Consider the following 18278-nt stretch of genomic DNA (forward strand, 5'->3'; position numbering starts at 1 on the left):
CCCTTAATTATCAATTTAATTATTTCCTCCCGCCTGCTAGAACATGCCACTCTGCATCTACTGCATTTACAAAAATAAAGAGCCAATAGTGTGCATCTTGAAAGTGAAAATGTAGCGCATAGCTTCTTAAATGCAGGTATGTGCCGTCTGTTTACCATGTGAATTTGTCTGTAGATACGTTACGCGGAAATCTTGCCTCCTCGTTATTCTTCCACCCTTCTGTTCTCTGGGGTAAACACGACTGTTGAAAACTTCTCTCGTCTCTCTTTCCCCTCCTGCCCTCTACCTAAGCTGGCAGCTGAGATCTCAATCAGTGTTTTTGTGTATTTGGGCACACAATCAAGGTGTTTTGTCCTCCAACCCATGATTAGAATACACATTGGAGAGCCTCTCTGTGCCTTTTGTGAGCTGTGTTTTTTGCCCCTTCAGCAGCAGTAGAGGGGATCTCAGCCTCGCTGTGTGTCGGCTGCACAGAGGAGCACTCTCCGAGTTTGACTCAGAGTTTCCATGGCTCTCTCCTGTCTGCTTTGATAAATGGAAGTTCTTAGGGTTGCTGTCAAGCTCCTCATCCCTCGAGACTCCTCCCTCCATTCTCACTCCTCTACCATGCCATTTGCTGTAGTGGGTGAAAAATGACCTCGGGGAAATATAGTGGATGGGTTCGGATCACCCAAAGAGGGTAGAGGTTGGCTGTTGTCCCCAATGGACCCTGAGTCAACACTTGCTGCTAATGGTCTCTCTAAATTTACCTCCTAATTACCCCCCTCTTATTGCCCCCAGCTAGCAACACTGTGGCCATGACCTTGATACACGAGGAAGCAAGAGGGCATGCTTAAAATGATGCTATGTTCAGTTCTGGTTAAAATCAGCGGAACAAGAACTGATTTATCGATATATCTCGGCTCAGAGACTATGCAAATGTAACTCTCCAAATTGAATCGAGGATTAGAAGAAATCCATAAATAAGAATGAACAGACTCCTCAGAGAAAGCATTGTTCATCTGGGGCTGTGTTGGTGCAGCTGACAGAGAGGGAGAGTATTTGTTCTGAGTGCCAGGTCAGAGGTCAGCCAGGGAGGGGAGGTTTTTTTTTTTACTCATTCACACCAGTGCTGTCCCATTATTCAGCCCTTTCCATAACCCCCCCCCCCCCCCCCCCCCCCCCCAACCTGTGTTGTCACCGCTGACCACCACCGCCACTCTGACCAGCTCGCTGCAAGCAACAGCACAGCTACAACAACAAACACAGCTTCATCATCATTACAGCAGCTTGCAGCATCTGCACAGGCCTAATGGCACACACACACACACACACACACACACACACACACACACACACACACACACACACACACACACACACACACACACACACACACACATACTCATACTAGTACAGCCAACCATCGGGCCCAAGCAGCGCCTTGGGATAGAGCTTTTTACGAACAAAGTAAGGAGACAACCAGTGTTTTTCATGCTCTCCAAAATGCGGAGATTAGATTAGTGTTGGAAAGGAAGAGTGAGGTCGACCTGCACGATGATTTCCTGAATGGCACGGCTTTTTAGTATTTACAGCTCAGCATAAAATGGATTTCTCCTATTTTTTTCTGTGAAATGTGAAGTATAAATTGTATGCCTATTGAATGTATCCAACTGTACTTATAAATGTGTAAGCAAGCAGAAAATGTTCAGATTTTGAAAACCAGACAAACAGCTCGCTTTGTCTTGTTGTGAACCGTATCTCAATTTGAGCAGCAGTTGCATCAGTGTGTCTTCCCCCCCCCCCCCCCTCGCAGACATCTGTAAGGAGGAGCATTTTTCCAATCTCTCCCTGCTCTGCTCAAACCATCCCATCCCCTTATCCCCAGTATCATGACCACCCTGCTCTCTCTGGCCCCAGCTTGGAGCAGGCACCCTGCCTGACCCCTCCAGAGATAATCCTGATTATGCTGAAGTGTGTAAGGAGGCCAGGGAGGAGCTTTCACCCCAGACCCCTTGTGTCCTTTAACCTTTCACCTGCGATCCTGCAGCAGGGCTTTTGAGGGCAGCTGTCTGTGGCAGTGTGTGTGTGTGTGTGTGTTGAGGGCCAAGCATTGGTAGTATTCATATAAGACACCTCAGGCTTTTAGTAGTCACACTCCATTGGTTTTGGCTGGGTCGTTACTGAATGTATATCAAAAGGATTATGCACAAGATATGAGCTTTTCATATATATATATATATATATATATATATATATATATATATAAAAAATAAGAATATATATACGAATAAACAAAGATTCTTCTTTGTTTCTGGACTGTTTTCTTGAAAATAAAGAAGATTAATTTATTATAGTCTATCATTTATAGGTGGAACATTTGAAATAACATGCCTTGTGCATCCCCTCCATTACGGTCATTTTTTTTTTTTTTTTTTTGTGCATGTAATCCCACTGTATCCTCTTCTGAGGACAACGTACACAGTATAACATGAATTTAATGAAGGTTGGGTTTGCAGACCAGACACAGTGGGATAAAGAAACTAAAATGACCTTTCCTGTCAGTTGAACCAGAGTTCCTCCTCTACTCCCTTGTGCTTTAATTAACCTTTACTGTCATCAGAAACCGCAGAAGTAGATTTTTTTTTTTATAATCTCTAGTTGCCACTCAGGCAGCGATCTCACCACTTAAATCAATCTTTCTCTGCTCTTGATTTGTGCAGTGGGAGACAGGTGTCTCTGATTTGACGTGAGGATCAGAGGGCTCTACTTCTATTTCTATGCACGCACACGCACGCACGCACGCACGCACGCACACACACACACACACACACACACACACACACACACACACACACAGTGTATATCAGTGGCAGACGAGCGTGAAGAGCATCTGAGTGACAGCATCCGGAAGCTCGGAGATAAGACGTAATCTGGTGCCAATTATTTGTCCTTGACAGGCACAGGTAAGCGGCAATCATCTCCAGTGACATGTGTTCTGAGTCAATAGTCCTGGCCCCAGTGGGTGGTGAGAGGCTGATTATGAGGTGCTGAGCGGAGGCAAACACAAAGCTTGGGCTGATAAGGCTTCCCATTGCCGTTCAGCCCCTCTGATATCTGCAATGACCTCTCCCTCCTGTGCGCATACACTCACAAAGATACAGAATATAGAAACTAATCCAAATGTCCTCACACCTAAACAACTGGGGAAATATGCTTATTCACTTTCTTGCTGAGAGTTAGATTAGAAGATCAATACCAGTCTTGTGTTTGTGCTTTAAGTATTGGAGCTTGAGTCCAGAAACCATTGGATTAGTTTAGTATAACTGGAAGCAGTGGGAAACAGCTAGCCTGTTTATATCCATGTAGAATATACCTATCAGCACCTCTAAAGCTCACTGATTAAGATGTTATTTCTCATGTATTTAAAAAAAAAAATAAACAGAAATGGAAAAATTGAAAATTATGTTTTTTAAGAGGAGTTGCAAGCTGTAATTTATTTTCAATAAGTGGCTAGGTGCCTTCCTCCCTGTCAAACCACAATTCAGCCCACTTTGCTTACAGATTAAACAAAAGAGAAACAATAAGTGAATTCAGTGAGCTTTAGTTGCTGGTTGGTGTATTTTTTTGTATTTACTTTTGAGAGATCCAGAGTATATCTTTCCCCCTGCTTACAGTCATCATGCTAAGCTAAGCTAAGCTAATCATTTCCTTGCTTTAGTGCCATACTTAATGTACAGCCATGAGAGGGAAATTGATCTTTTAATTATATAAAAATGGCATTACTAGCACAAACAGTAGGTATTGTAACCTGTATTGTTATTTGTTGTAACAAATAACCAATGCTGTCTTTATTCTGGTGAAGAAAGTCCTGAAGCTATCAGTGTCCCACACTTGATAAAGAAAATCCACATAGGGACACATCCGTGCACGCTTGGCTGGAGACAAGCCGCAGCAAGGTGGGGCCACACCTCTACTTTATGAGAAGGTGAACATGAGTAGATTGGGGAATTCAGACGACGTGCCAGGGATGCCTGGGCAGGTATGTGGGTTTTTCTGCTGCCTGCTTCCTCAGATCCCCTATTTCTCTTTCACCCGTAACTAACACACACACACACACACACACACACACACACACACACACACACACACACACACACACACACACACTGACGGGAAAGATCTGCGAGGCTGATAACGGCATGAAAAGAAGTGGCAGCGGTATCCGAGTGCTGCGTCTTTCGACATATCCTTACAGATTAAAAACAGAGGTCCCTTATGTCCCTTTTTGAGGGTGACCCAGGAAAACCACGCCAAGGTGCAACTCTTGGCTGAAAGGCTACTTAGTAGCTTGGCTGCAGAACAAAGCAGAGAGTGACACAGTTCAGAGGGATCACATCAACAGTTGGACAGACTACAGGCCCAGTTTACCAGCAGATGTCATTCATATTCTGGCGCAGTCGTAGGAACGGATTGAGTTTTATCCAACAAAAAAAAAAGATTGTCATCAAACCAAAGACAATTCACACACACTAAAAAGAGAAATGCAATTTAGCTCTGTCTGCCTATGTGTCTGGTAGTGATTACAAAGACCTCGCTGATACACACCAGATCCTGAGACAGAGACTTGTACCCTATCATTGCTGAGTTTACCAGCTGGTTATAAATTCAACCGTTTAGAAACGCAATGTCAAGGCTGGGTTTTGTTTTGTTACATTTTTTTTTTCTTGGCTTTAGTGGCATGCTCAATTTTGGCCGAGCTGCAACACACAGGAAGTCTTCTGAGAACATGAATTTGTAGTGAAAATAGAGCCTATGAGCGCTTTGAGGTGGACTGTTATCATGCCTTACTCCTTATCTCACCACGCCACAGGCATTATTTCAAAGAAAATGTGTTTTCTCATGTCTCATCTCGCAAAGGGTGTAGCATTTCTCCTGATTGCCTCTTCATTTTCACAGATCAAAATGGCATGATGAATAGAGTTTTATGTACAGTAGAACTCTAATAGAGTCATTGTTTTTTAGCTGAAGGGACATTTAAATGTACATTGGAATGAGTCCCATTTACTGTAGATGCAGTCTGTGATTGTATATGGCTCATGCATTATGATTTCCTACAATGCAATTTTACGCTTTGGCCCAGCCCTTGCTCTTTAGATTACCAGTTCATTACATTCATCCTTATCCTTATCCTGTCCTTTAGTTGTTATCAGGGATTTGCAGACCTCCATGAAAATATTTCTTCCCTTTTCATGTAAATTTCATCAAACATCAAAATGATTAAAAGTTTTCCAAACCACAATTGGGTGTAATTTCCTGCTCATGAAATGTGGATCATGCGGGTCATTTTTATGAAATTAAGTCCATTCCAAAAGTAATAGATATTGATCCCGAATGGAGCTAGACTTGAGGAGAGGGAGAAAGATGAAAGGTTGTCAGACACTCCAAGTCAGTAGCTGCTAACTGATGATGTGATTTGATGAATGTTTATTTGTAACATAGTCGCTTATCTGTCTGTCTGCCTGTCTAGTCCGTCTCATCTGTCTGTCTCGCCGCTCTCATTGAACTCTTCGGCGACCTAACTGCTGTCGGACTTGTGACAGCCAGTCACCACCAGCAGGCTCCCATTCAGATGTCCCTGAGTGTGAATCTGAATGCAGAGGTGATGAATGTGGGATGTCAGCTGGTGATGTCTGGTGTCCCTGAAGCTCCAGTATCATTGGACGCTGGGCCTGCCAGAATATCAAGCTGGCTGTGTGTGTGTGTGTGTGTGTGTGTGTGTGTGTGTGTGTGTGTGTGTGTGTGTGTGTGTGTGTGTGTGTGTGTGTGTGTGGTGGACAAGCAGTTAAGGATGGTAAATGAGACGAGGCGTTCATCGAGAAAGAATGGAGACGTGCAGTTTTAGGATGTTTTTCTGTGTGTGTGTGTGTGTGTGTGTGTGTGTGTGTGTGTGTGTGTGTGTGTGTGTGTGTGTGTGTGTGTGTGTGTGTGTGTTTGTGTGCTGTTTTTGCGCAATCATAGATTTTAACATATGACACCCAGGGGCTGTGATTCATCATCGTGTTGCTGTCACTGCCTGCACTTGTGTCCTACTTTACTGAGCTCATGCATATGTGCTCTGATCTAGGGCTGGGTGATAGTTCAAATCAAAAATAATTAAAGTTATAATCTTTAAAATTTTAGTTCTGGTTGATTAGGTAACATCCTTCCATTCTGGTGGTAAAAACATGGCGGTTTAATACTAAAGCAAAAACTAATTGCGATTGTTGTCTGTGTCATCCTCTATGACAAATACATTGCATTTCCTGTGACTTCTTCACAATAAAAGCAGCCCCATGTTTCGCCAGTTGAATGCTTTTAATGTAAATTGGCTGCAGTTGGAAATGTTTTCATTACACTGAAAACACGTCAGGCAGCGGCTAAAGTGCGGCTCCGCGCCATAGTTGCAGTTTCCTGCGGCCGGGAGGCATGTTCATTGTTTTCTGGTTGCAATTTGCCATTTTGGACTGGTTTTTTTTTTTTATTCAGACATAATAATGATGTGTAGTTAAGCTGTGTGTTGACAATAGGATATCACTGATAGGTGCGCATGCTTCCACTGGAGTTATCTAGCCAATTAAGTAATTGGGCTCAGCTGTGAGAGCATCGCAACAGGTGAGTGAGGGCTGAGTGGAGTCAGATTCTGAAAGTGCAACTCAGGATATATACTGCTTCACATCCTTTCCATCTCATGAACCTTTCGTGGAAGCACTGTTGTATTTCGGGGACCCATCTACCAACAGCCTAAACTGAGCAGAAGTAATGTTAACAAACCCAGACGGAGCTTGCAGCTCACGGGATCAGAGACCAGCGCCGTCGAGGCCTTGTCTGATGGACCCGCTAGACTGCTAACCCACTGACAAGCCTGCTGACTCCATAAACGAACCCAACCTCTTTAGTCTTAGGAATCAGTCCAATACATGAACTTAAGCCTTCTCAAATGGATGAAGAATTAAGTTTCATTCTATTCATTCAGCAACTGGGTAGTTAGCTAACTAACATTAGCTTGTTAATTGTGCTTTCATGCTAACCTTACAAAACATCAAAAGCGCCACATGAACTGCTGGGCTTTGTCTAACAATTAACTGGACTTGAAGGCTTTTATATGACCGTTCATGATAGCTGTTTATCCTTTCAATTATCTTGTGATTACTAAATGCTAATGCTAATCGCTAGAATGCCCACGATTATAATTATGGTAAGATATGAGTGCAGTAGATCTTCTGTTGTTATGGCAAAATACAGTATACAAATAACGATTCTGACTTTTGAAAAAGTCTGACCAGCCGATTCCAGTTTTCTAATTCCAGATGTTATCCCTTTACTTCTACTGTCATCTATAGTGGTTACTTAAATATAAACGCATAATTCAAAGGCTAAGAAAAATACATAATTGTATTTAATATTTAAATACTTGGCATTATTCATTTTAATTATGAATTATAAGCTGCTTAGAGCTAGTGTTAGGAAGTTAAACGGAACATTATTCCCTCTCTAATTCTTTTATATTGCTGTGAAAACATCTGTACGAATTCAAGTGTCTCGCCAAAAACAAATTTTCACAAGAATACATTTAAACACATGTTAGCGTTGTGATTTACCTTTGCCCAATCCTGCCAAATTTTTACTGAATGCCTTAAACACCACATAATGCATAAGTCAATGCAATCTCTGTTACCGTTAGCTTAGAAGGAATGTGCGAGGGAGAGACCTTACTGTCTGCAGAGAAGCCTGTCCCTGCAATTACTCTGAGCAGCATGCATGGCAATAAATTACAATATAATGAGTATCTGATTAAGTTGTTTGTTCCTCCAAGACTTATTTTTGACTTGCAGTTGTGACAAATTGCAAGACAGATGTCTCCTTCACTCATGCTGAAGAACATCCACACCGTTGACTTGTGTGTGGCTGTGACGGCACTGGGAGCTGAAACGAGTATTAAAGCATATGTGTTTTTAGAGGTTTCTGAGAATTACATGGTCGACAGGAATGCCTATTCGTATTTACTACCTTATCCACCCCACTGCGTGCCGTGATGCTGCAGCGGGACTGCAGCGTTTCACAGTTCCTGAAGGAGCTCAGAACACAAGCAGCTGAGAAGCTTCCTGGCAGAGGATTCATGTCAGTATTTCAAAATGTCCTGTGCAGGTGGAGAACGTCATGTTGCCTTTTATTCCCAGGGAATTAACATGACATTCTGCTTCCTCCTGGTCAATAAAGGCTGTTTCAGGGAGCCTCAGACTTTTCCGAGGAGAACAGTAGGAGTGTTTGTCTGGTCCCATTGAAGTGGAACATGAACAGGTCCTCTATCTGGTCCTCTAGTTTTTCCCCGTAAATAGAACGGCACAAGTGGAGGCTCAACTTTCTCAAGCTTCACTTTCCAAAGCGTAGCTGTGAAAGAGAGCAAGAGAAAGAGAGTCCTCCTATCAGATTCTCTTAACAGCTCGGTAGGTAATGAGAGGACCGGGAGAAAAACTGCTTTCCGTACACCAGATCTCCATTTATCTCCCAGCACACCCCGAGTGTAACTTAAACTCACGCTCGCCCACCAGGGATCTGCTCAGAGCAGTATGTGAACCATTAGAGAGAAGTTTTATGTCGAAATAGTTTTAACAGTTATATGGAGGAAAGGATGTGGCGATGTGTTGTATATGATACGGTGTGGGACTACGCCTGGGAGTGGATCGGCAGCTTCTCTGCTGCAGTTGAAATGGAGAATTTGCAAGAAGGGATCGTGAAAGCTATCATCTTAACCACAGCGCCATAGAATAAAAAAAAAAAAAAAAAAAAAAATCCATGGTCAGACTGCCAGGTCCTGAACATTATCTATTTGGCTTTTTTAATGGAAGCCATGTTATGTAATGCAACTCAGGATACCAATAATGATGAAGCATCCTGTGTGGGGAAGAAAACAGAACAGGCTAAAATGATTTATGGTCATTTTGAGTGTGTTTTTTTGACACCTTTATGCTGTCATACATCAGTGAGTGATTTATGGGTTGTCTGTTACCATTCAGCTTTGACTGCTGTGAGATTTACTGTTTGTCTCCTTGCTTTTGTCAAACCTGCCATAACCAAATCAAGCCCGTCCATAACCTCATAACGGCAGGATGTAATTGTACGGGGGGGAAAAAAAGGAAAAATAAAAGAACAGCTTCTGTTAATTTAATTTAGGAGAGTCCGAGGGAAGATTTGGCACACCATTAGCATACTATCCTGACATCAGCATTCACGTGTGTGTGTGTGTGTGTGTGTGTGTGTGTGTGTGTGTGTGTGTGTGTGTGTGTGTGTGTGTGTGTGTGTGTGTGTGTGTGTGTGTGTGTGTGTGTGTGTGTGTGTGTGTGTGTGTGTGTGGTTTAGATTTGTAAATGGAATGGAGAGAAGATCACCTCTAAGTGAAAGAATTAAATAACTTTGGCAAACCAAAGGGCGTCTTTGTGCCAAAGAAAGAAGCCTACACACTCCTCTTGTGGCCATGTCTGGGGTTTGTGTTTCCCAAATGTATTGTATGATTTCTACGACAGTGTTATAGGCACAGTTTGAAAGGAAAAAAACATTTTATTCCTCCATTTCTTTCTGTCTCCTCACAGAGTTAAAGTCTACCGGCACAGCTCATCACTTCTCCTTTTTGCTGAACTCGACTGACTATCGGATCCTTCGCATGGATGAGGACCACGACCGCATGTATGTGGGCAGCAAAGATTATATCCTCTCTCTGGATCTGCACGACATCAACAAGGAGCCGCTCATAGTAAGAAATGTCCCACACAAAGAGTAATCCTGGCTTAGCTTTGCACAGGTTTCTATCTAACCAGCTTGTTGATCTCTCCTTGTTAGATCCACTGGCCTGTTCCTCCCCAAAGGAAGACTGAATGTGTCCTGTCGGGAAAAGACACCAACGTATGTATTCAAATATTATGATAAAATGAAGTGCTGAAACAATTGATTTATCAGTCCTTATTAATTAAGCAAAAATGGCAAACATTTCCAGGTTCCTGTTTCTCAAATATATGGATTTAATCTTTTCTTGTAAATGTATTATATTTGGGATTTTTAGACTGTTGGTCAGATAAAATTAGCATGTTTTTGTTTTACTATTTAAGATATTATGGGTTAAATAATGAATGAACTAGCCCAAAAATAAAATAAAACTCCCATGCAGGTGACCTCTTAGATTTCCATAGAAGCCTTTCAAGCAATTCATCAACTCTGAAGACCTGTGAGAGTTACAGACCCCCCCAATGTTCCTCCTACTAATAAAAGCCACAGCTGTAAGCCATTGTCCCTTTTGACCTGCTGCACATTTAACACCATTTTATCTGGCGATACCCTGGTGTTTAAAATCACAAGTGTGTTTTCGTGTTAGTGACATGCGTGATTTGAATGTGACACTGGGGTCAGTGGGGGACATTTTAAAGCTCCTTTCAATGTGTGATTTGCTGTGAAGCTCTTATTTACTGTCTCTTCATCCCTGATTGCATCCAGCTGCAACCAATTAAGCCTTGGCAGGAACTCGGAACGTGTGACATTCAGTCGTCTCCTTCGAGAGCTGAAAACGCATCACGTGCACCTCCCTACATATCGCGTACATGTCATAGACGTTTCTAATTAATGTTTAAACATGATCTAATTTTCTTTTTTGCACAGTGATTATTTTTACCCTGATGTTGTCCAGGCAGGCGGACAAAATGAAGCAGCCAGGGGGAAGGTACAGGCCTTGTCTGAAGTGTTAATACGATTCAGACGTTCAAACGCAGCCACCGCCGGTGCAGCCCCCACATGGAAACTCATCATTGAAATTCATATAAAAACCAGATCCTTTTGATTTTATTCACACATTCTGACCCGCCCCCCCCCTGAAACACTCGTGTCACACATGTTAGGGGTGAACGCTGGCAGGAGCGGTGAGCACCGACAGGGTGATGAGGCTCTGGCTAATAACCCTGCTCTCCCCTGCTGGTAGAGAGCGCAGGCGGCTGTTTATCCAACTGGAATGTTCATTTATGCGTGTTTTGGTGACCAGCGCCTCTCGCAGCCTCTGGGTTTGAAATTTCAGCACTAAAATAAGAAATACAATTGGCTACCGGGAGACATCTTGGCAATCCTGGCCCACTCTTTAGGGAGTGACAGATGATGACAATTCAAAAGCAATTCAGAGGGGATGTCAGTTCAGGCAGGAGGTCAAAGGCAATCATCCCCACTGTGCCCTCTGTGGGGGAGCACAACTGTGCGCTGAATAATACACGCAGGCCCACATGCGTAAAACCCACACACACACACACACACATACACAAAAAAAACATCCTCTCAAACCTCTGACTTGTGCATCTGTCGTGTTGCTAAGATCTGCCAAAATGGCTCATCCCCCATCCTGCATAGAATCTTTTTTTTTTTGTGTGTTTGGTACATCCTTTCTTTTCCACCAGCTGTCACTAGTGGCTGACATGACGGACAAATCCAAACAGATATCATCGGCCTGAACATTTCTGTTGAGAGTTTTGATTTGGGTGGATTGAGACCAGGAAGGCAGACAGCTGGTTGGACAAATAAGAGATTAGAAAAGCTGCAGACCTCGGAAACCACAGAGCTGTTTTCACCAGCAGCACCTCTTTGTCTGCAGCCTAAAAAGAAAAATGATCATCTTCTAAATTCACTTACCACTTAGATATTTAAATATGGAAATAAACCACATCAGTGGTGAGATGTTGAAAAGCTCACAACAGGAAGTGTCTCTCTTCTAAAAAAATGTAATTGGATTTTAGAATCTGTTTTCTAAAAAAAAATGCCTTTTTTCCACTCAAAAGTCTTGTTTGGGTCTAACCAAAATGTTTTTCAAGTCTGACAGAACATTGAATTGTTCTACCCTCAGTCCCCATAGCAAAAACACTTCACAGCTGAGATGCACTGCTTTTCTTGGTGTCTGCCACACTGTTGTATGGAAACATTTTTCCCTCCGACAGTGTGGTCTGATGTGAAGTCTGGGCCAGGCCGACACACAGAGCCAGAGAAAAGAGCTGACAAACACAAGCCATCCAACAGCGGAAAAGGATAGATGTGATGGTTTTAAGCCAGGCAGAGAGGTTATTTACCATCAGTGGGACATTATGTATTATGTAACCCTTTTTTTTTTTCCCCCCATTGCATTTTCATGATCAGAGTAATGTTGTTGTTGTTTTTTTTAACATAAATCTCTAATCCTGTTTTTGCTCTCCAACAGGGAGAATGTGGAAACTTTATCCGTCTGATTGAGCCGTGGAACCGGACCCACCTGTATGTGTGTGGAACAGGCGCGTACAACCCCATCTGCACCTACGTGGACCGAGGACGCAGGTCACAGGTAACCAAAGACGCTGCCCGGCAGCCGTGGAGACATTTTGACCTTCACTCTCAGGTCCTTTTAAAGAACCGATCTGTCAATCAATCTCGGGTCAGAGAACCTCCTTCTGCTCTTGCTCCTCGGTTTCACGGGCTCTGCTTCTCTTCCATCATGTTCCGCTTCTTACTTTTCATCGATTTGCGCTGTTTCACGGTCTAAGAGACTCAAAGAAAGAAGCTCATGGCCAGTCCTATCTAGATCTCTATTATTGCAAAATTGCTGTTGGTGAGATACCTAAGTGCCACAGCTTAGAGATTGTTGAGAAACCAATCTTTTCTTACCGCTGGGAATAGCATGTTGACAGTACATCTGTAGCAAATAGCCTACCGTGTAGTCCCCTCCTCACCTGTTTTTATACACAACAGAGCCTGTGGTCTGTCTTTCTATCTGGGCTAAGAGCTTCTGAAAAGCCATCATTACTGATGGAGCCTCTCATCCATCATCAGCCTTGTAGCTCACCCCTCCGACCCTCCCTCCATCCCTCCATCCCTCCCTCACTCCAGCACGACGGCAATGCAGAGCTGCAGCAGCTGCCTGCCCGGCTACAGTCCACACACTTACATTCACCACTCTGCCTGTTTAGTCTCACTGTTCAAATGGAGGGTTCAGATTTCAATGTAAAGGTCAGTCCAGCCTCTTGTCATTCAGCTTCTCCCCTAAGGCCCAAATGCTATGTTACTTCACACTGTAAAGATTTTCTCCAGCAAGTGTAGATGTAAACAGAAACCAATTGTTCCAAAAGTTCTTCCGCTTGGTACGCGGAGGGCTTCGCGCATTTGTTGTCCTCTGTTAACTCAACCCTCAACTGCAAACTTTTTCTTGAGCTGCATCAACCTTCCTGTTTTTTTAATGGTGTTTAATTAAGAGCTCCTTTTTTGCAGGGTTACACATTTTTGGGAAAATCTAAACGAGACTGCTGTGATGTGTTATCTGTATGAATGTATCTGTTTTCATTTGTTCTATCCTTCACTTTATATACTGTTAAATGTCGTGTATTTTTTTTTTTCAGTTGTTCAGTCTCAGTTCGGTGCATTTCCTTTTCTTTGTTTCTTTCCTGGCACTGCATGGTTTATGCATGGAGTTTGCAGCTGTGTTTGCTTGACACTGATTCTAATCCAACATGGTTACTAAATGATGAACGTCACCCACCAGGCTCTCGTCGCTCTACTTCGAGCACTTCTTTTTTTTTTCTTTTTTTTTTTTTTTTTTTTTTTTTTTTTTTTTTAGTTCTTCGCCTCAACTTATTTTTCCGGTCCTTCGTTTTTTTTGCACTTTCCTATTTCCGTCTTTTGTTTATGTCCTGGTCATCATCAAGTTAAATACACTTTGTTCTGGGCTGTCGAATGTCGTAATGAGATGGCCCACTGTGCCATGTCTCTGTTTTAGGGGTCCCACTACCTACAGGCAGCCCAATCTGGAGGGAGAACAAGTCGGGCAGCAGACTACAGCACTACGTCAGAGCCTTTGGAGGCTAAGGTGGGCTGAAGGGAGTTTTGTAAAGGCTCTTACGTTTGGTGCCCACCTGGAGTACTTTTTCAGTCTCAGTTGGAGAAGTAGAGAAAGCACAGCTATCCAAAAAGTAACTGGTTGTCAGACATCTTGACGCAATAAAAACAACATGCCGAATCTCCAAAAACCTTTCAAAATATCAATGTGATTAAATATTCTTTTACAAATAAAAAAGAAATTGCTTCCCTCAAACAGTACTCAACACAAAAGAATGCTTTGAAAAGTTACTATTCTCGTGCTAATGCAGCTTTTTCCATCAGATTTTTACTATGAGTGATGGATCCAAGATGAATGCAACATTCTCTCCTCATGTCGGAACTATTTTGTTTTCGTCTCTATTAAAATCTTGATAGATTATAACATAGTGATATTTTTTTTCCCCAAACATTGACTTTTAATGATGCTTGTTTTGCCATAACAATGAATATAACAGAAACAAAATGTAATGATCTCAAATGATTAGATTTGGAGGCTTTAATGCTGCAGATAGTACCTATAATAAAATAACTGTTGTTGGCTGAAACCTTTATCACTTTTTAGAGGTTGATTTCTTTGTTTTTTCAAATGATGTTTTCATCCACACACATTGTTTTTTTTTCTGTTATTGAAAAAATATGTCCAAGAAGGGGTAAAAAAAAAAAAGAACAGCTTTGACATTATTCTGCTTTCCCTTACATATTTCCTACCTGTCAGACATCATTAGCCAGCTTTAAAGTAACTCCATGCAGACACATACCCAGTGTTGACACAGATGTTCAAGATGTCCTCTTGCTCTGTGGAATAATTAATTCTTGTTTGAGCCACTAACATCAGACGCATGGTGGATGAGTTTTGGATTACTCTCAGCATTTTCCTCCACCTCCCCATCTCACAGATAACTGGCTTTTTGTTCCCCTCAGCAGATCCAATATTGCTGTGAGAGTTTGTTTAAACTGCTTTTAACATCCAAGTGTACTTCAAAGTGCCTTGTACATGCTGCATTCAAAGAATAACCTTCCCCCACGAACACACACACACCAATGATTCCTTAAACACAATAAATCTTTTATCAAATAAGAAAGGAAAACAGGAAAATGATTCATTATGTTTTAACTAATTCTTTACTGTTTTATAGGAATATATCTTCCGACTTGAACCTGGTAAAGTGGATTCTGGGAAGGGGAAATGTCCTTATGACCCCAAACTGAACAGCGTTTCTGCTTTGATCAGTAAGTCCCTGCTTGTTTTTTTTTCCCCTCTCATACAACATGTACAGGCATCTTTCAAATAGTGATCCGTGGAAAAAGTTCCTTAATGTGTCTTTTGTTTTAGTCTGTGTACGCTGTGTAAGTATTTACTTATTAAAGACAATCTCAGTTGTTTTTTTTACAGTGGCTGCCCTTAAGGTAATAATTCTGCACCAATGAACAGTTTGGGGCAGCATTTCATTTTATTATCAATTAATCTGCCCATTGTTTTCTCCATCAATCATTTAATTGTTGTGTATATGAAAGGAAAATGAATTGTTTTTTAATGTAAAGTGTCTTTGAGTACTTTGAAAAGCGCTCGATAAATAAAATGTATTATTATTATTATTATTATTAATTGTGTGTAAAAAAAAAAAAAAAAATCCCAGTAGTATTTTTGTTATCCCAATGCATTGATTTTTCTGTTTTTGTTTTTTGTCTGACCAACTGTCAAAAACTCAAAGACAGTCACTTTACAATCATATGAGAGAGAGAAAATCGACAAATCCTCACATTTAGAAAGTTGCAACCAGAGAATTTTTTTTGGCATTTTGTGCCGATCATTTCCGCTCTGGTACAGTTATAATTTCATCAATGTGTTCCCGGTCAGGCTGACGTGTGCGTGACCTCATGGGGGTGGGTGGTCTTTTGTTGTCAGCGGCTTACAGGTGGTCAGACATGGCACTTTATCTGTGACCTCCTGCCCTGCTTGCGGGTGTGTGAGAGTGAAGGATAAAAAGGGAGAGACCTCGCTATGTCAGCTTAATTCCAGCTGACCTGAACAAAACTGTAACACCAAGAGAATGAGCTACAGGCTGTCCTGCACAGCTGGCAGGGCAGAAACATACCACAGTGAGGACAACGGAGGAAGCTGGAGTTCCCGTGGTTTAGGGATTTTTACATAAACTACTTTTCTTACCACCTATGACCCATCAAGTCTGATGTCAAACATGAGGAAATTGTGTAAATCCAGCTGTCCTTTGGAATGTCACTGATTGGCCTAATGAGTGTCATTGCAATATAATTGAGAGGTCAACGTTTTCAACCCAGACGTGACACTTTTGATGTTTTTAAAGAAATTATAATTATCATGCAGAGTAAAGACATCTTAACTCTGAATGGCCACAGCTGCTGTTCCGTGCCGCCGGTCTGATTTTGATGCAACCTGGAGGGGTTTGATCCGACTGTTCAATTAAGTTTCAATGAGAGGTGGATGACAGCGTGTTCGTTACTGAAGCCTGGAACATTTTTCATCCTGTGTGGCTTCACCTCTGCAATAACCTTCCTTCTTCCTCTGTGACTGACAGATGGAGAGCTGTATTCAGGAGTCTACATTGATTTCATGGGAACAGACTCCGCTATCTTCCGTACACTGGGGAAGCAGACAGCCATGAGGACTGATCAGTACAACTCCAGATGGTTAAACGGTAATGGCTCAACTCGCGGCCTGTTCTGCAGCCAGCATCATTTCTTTCACTCATCTCTTTCCAGACCGTTTCTAATTTATTCCTCAGCTCTTGACGTACACTGCTGTAATGATTCTCGCAACTTCCTGTATGTAGCTTCAACGCTGCCCTACATATCGTCCTGTTCCTAGACCTATGTGGTCTAGGAATGAGATTGTTGATCTTTTCAGCCTGCTCCACATGAGCGTTTGACTCGAAGCGTGAAACGCGCTACGCTAATTGTTGACTGCATGCCTGCAGAGCTTGACCACAAGGTCAGTAGTGTAGTAGCAGGGGCAAATTACAGAATGTCAATAATAATTCAGAGTAGCCTCTGCTCTCTGGACGTGATTGTCACAGCGTTGTAAATGCTGTTAGAGAGCTTTCGGTTGATGTTGCCAAATCAATCGCGGCCTCCCCCGGTGTCGCTGGCTTCCAGATTTTCCTCTGACCCCGTTCCCCTGACAACAGTCCCCTGGTAGTGGCACACTGAATCGGGACACCTGAGTCCTGCTAATCAGCCATGCGGAATCCCTCGGATGTTTCCCCTCCCCCCCCATCCCCCAATATACGGCTCCTGGTTATCCCCCTCCTGGTTTTTTGTTTGTCCTCATTTGGGACCCTGGTCAGTCACAGTGAGGAGGGGCACCCAGCGGTGACCCACTAAGCCAGCCAGTGGGAGCGTACTGTGATGCCATATTAAGCATTGTCACTAGGAAGAAATAAAAGGGTGGGTTCAGGGCAGTTATTCTTGGCTCCAGGCTACTATTATTTAGGTTACAGCAGTATTGAGGTCTGCATGAGACCTCTGCCTCATCCAGCTTCTATGTGACATGCTAACCGTTGTCAAGGTAGTGAGGGTGTTTGGCCCCATGAACCAGGACTTAAAACCTCACTTGTTTTCATGGATATGACTTAAAGTTCTTGACCATTTCAAAGTATGTTTCTTAAAGGTCTACTTAGGTTCACATTTTTTTTGTCTTTCTTCAGAGAATAGTCATTAAAACCATTTTTGGCTGGCTATAATCATTCCTCCTGTTAATGCTGGCCATCAATTTAAGTAATAGGGACCATAATGCACAGACCTAATTCTGTTTAAGCATTCATATCAAAGTTTGAACCAATAAATTACTCAGATTAAGCAGGTAATAAGCAGATTAAGCAGGGTTTTTTTCCCCCTACCGTAGCACAGCAAGGAAAAACTGTTCAGGAAAACAAAGTGGGAATTCAAAACGAAACAGACTTGGAGGATGTCAATTTTATTCGGCTCACTCAGATGGCTAATCCCCCATAATTTACACTGGAGGCATGTAGATGGATCTCTTTACCAAAGACAAAAAAATTTAATCTATGCTTTTTTTTTAAAGGATAAATAAGATGGCCGCGGCTGATATGCACAACTTTAATTTCTTTAATTAATTGGTTGACACTTATAATATTACATTCACACCAAAGCCTCACCTGGGGATCATCACATAATAGCTGGTCTGTTTTTTCTTTTTTTTTTTTTCTTTCTCTGTATCGCTTCTTTTCTTTTCTACAGATCCCACATTCGTCCACGCACACCTCATCCCAGACAGCGCTGAGAAGAATGATGACAAGCTGTACTTCTTCTTCCGCGAGAAAGCCTCTGAAATGGGCCAGAGTCCAATGACCCAGTCCAGGATAGGGCGGATCTGCCTGGTGAGTTATCACACCAGTCGG

At 42.4% G+C, this 18278-nt stretch overlaps 1 protein-coding gene across 1 annotated transcript in view; it reads left to right on the top strand.

Annotated features, from left to right (window-relative positions):
* sema3fa (sema domain, immunoglobulin domain (Ig), short basic domain, secreted, (semaphorin) 3Fa) overlaps nucleotides 1-18278 on the top strand; it is a 50746-nt gene that overhangs the window by 20149 nt on the left and 12319 nt on the right. Inside the window, exons 3-9 of the mRNA XM_068712194.1 lie at nucleotides 9609-9769; nucleotides 9856-9918; nucleotides 12236-12355; nucleotides 13781-13870; nucleotides 15018-15111; nucleotides 16437-16556; nucleotides 18118-18257. Of these exons, the coding sequence (XP_068568295.1) occupies nucleotides 9609-9769; nucleotides 9856-9918; nucleotides 12236-12355; nucleotides 13781-13870; nucleotides 15018-15111; nucleotides 16437-16556; nucleotides 18118-18257 (788 nt within the window). The remainder of the gene's footprint in view (nucleotides 1-9608; nucleotides 9770-9855; nucleotides 9919-12235; nucleotides 12356-13780; nucleotides 13871-15017; nucleotides 15112-16436; nucleotides 16557-18117; nucleotides 18258-18278) is intronic.

The sequence above is a fragment of the Cebidichthys violaceus genome, unplaced genomic scaffold, assembly GCF_023349555.1.
Source record: "Cebidichthys violaceus isolate CVI_PGR_0920_01 unplaced genomic scaffold, fCebVio1.0.p SCAF_17, whole genome shotgun sequence".
NCBI lineage: Eukaryota > Metazoa > Chordata > Actinopteri > Perciformes > Stichaeidae > Cebidichthys > Cebidichthys violaceus.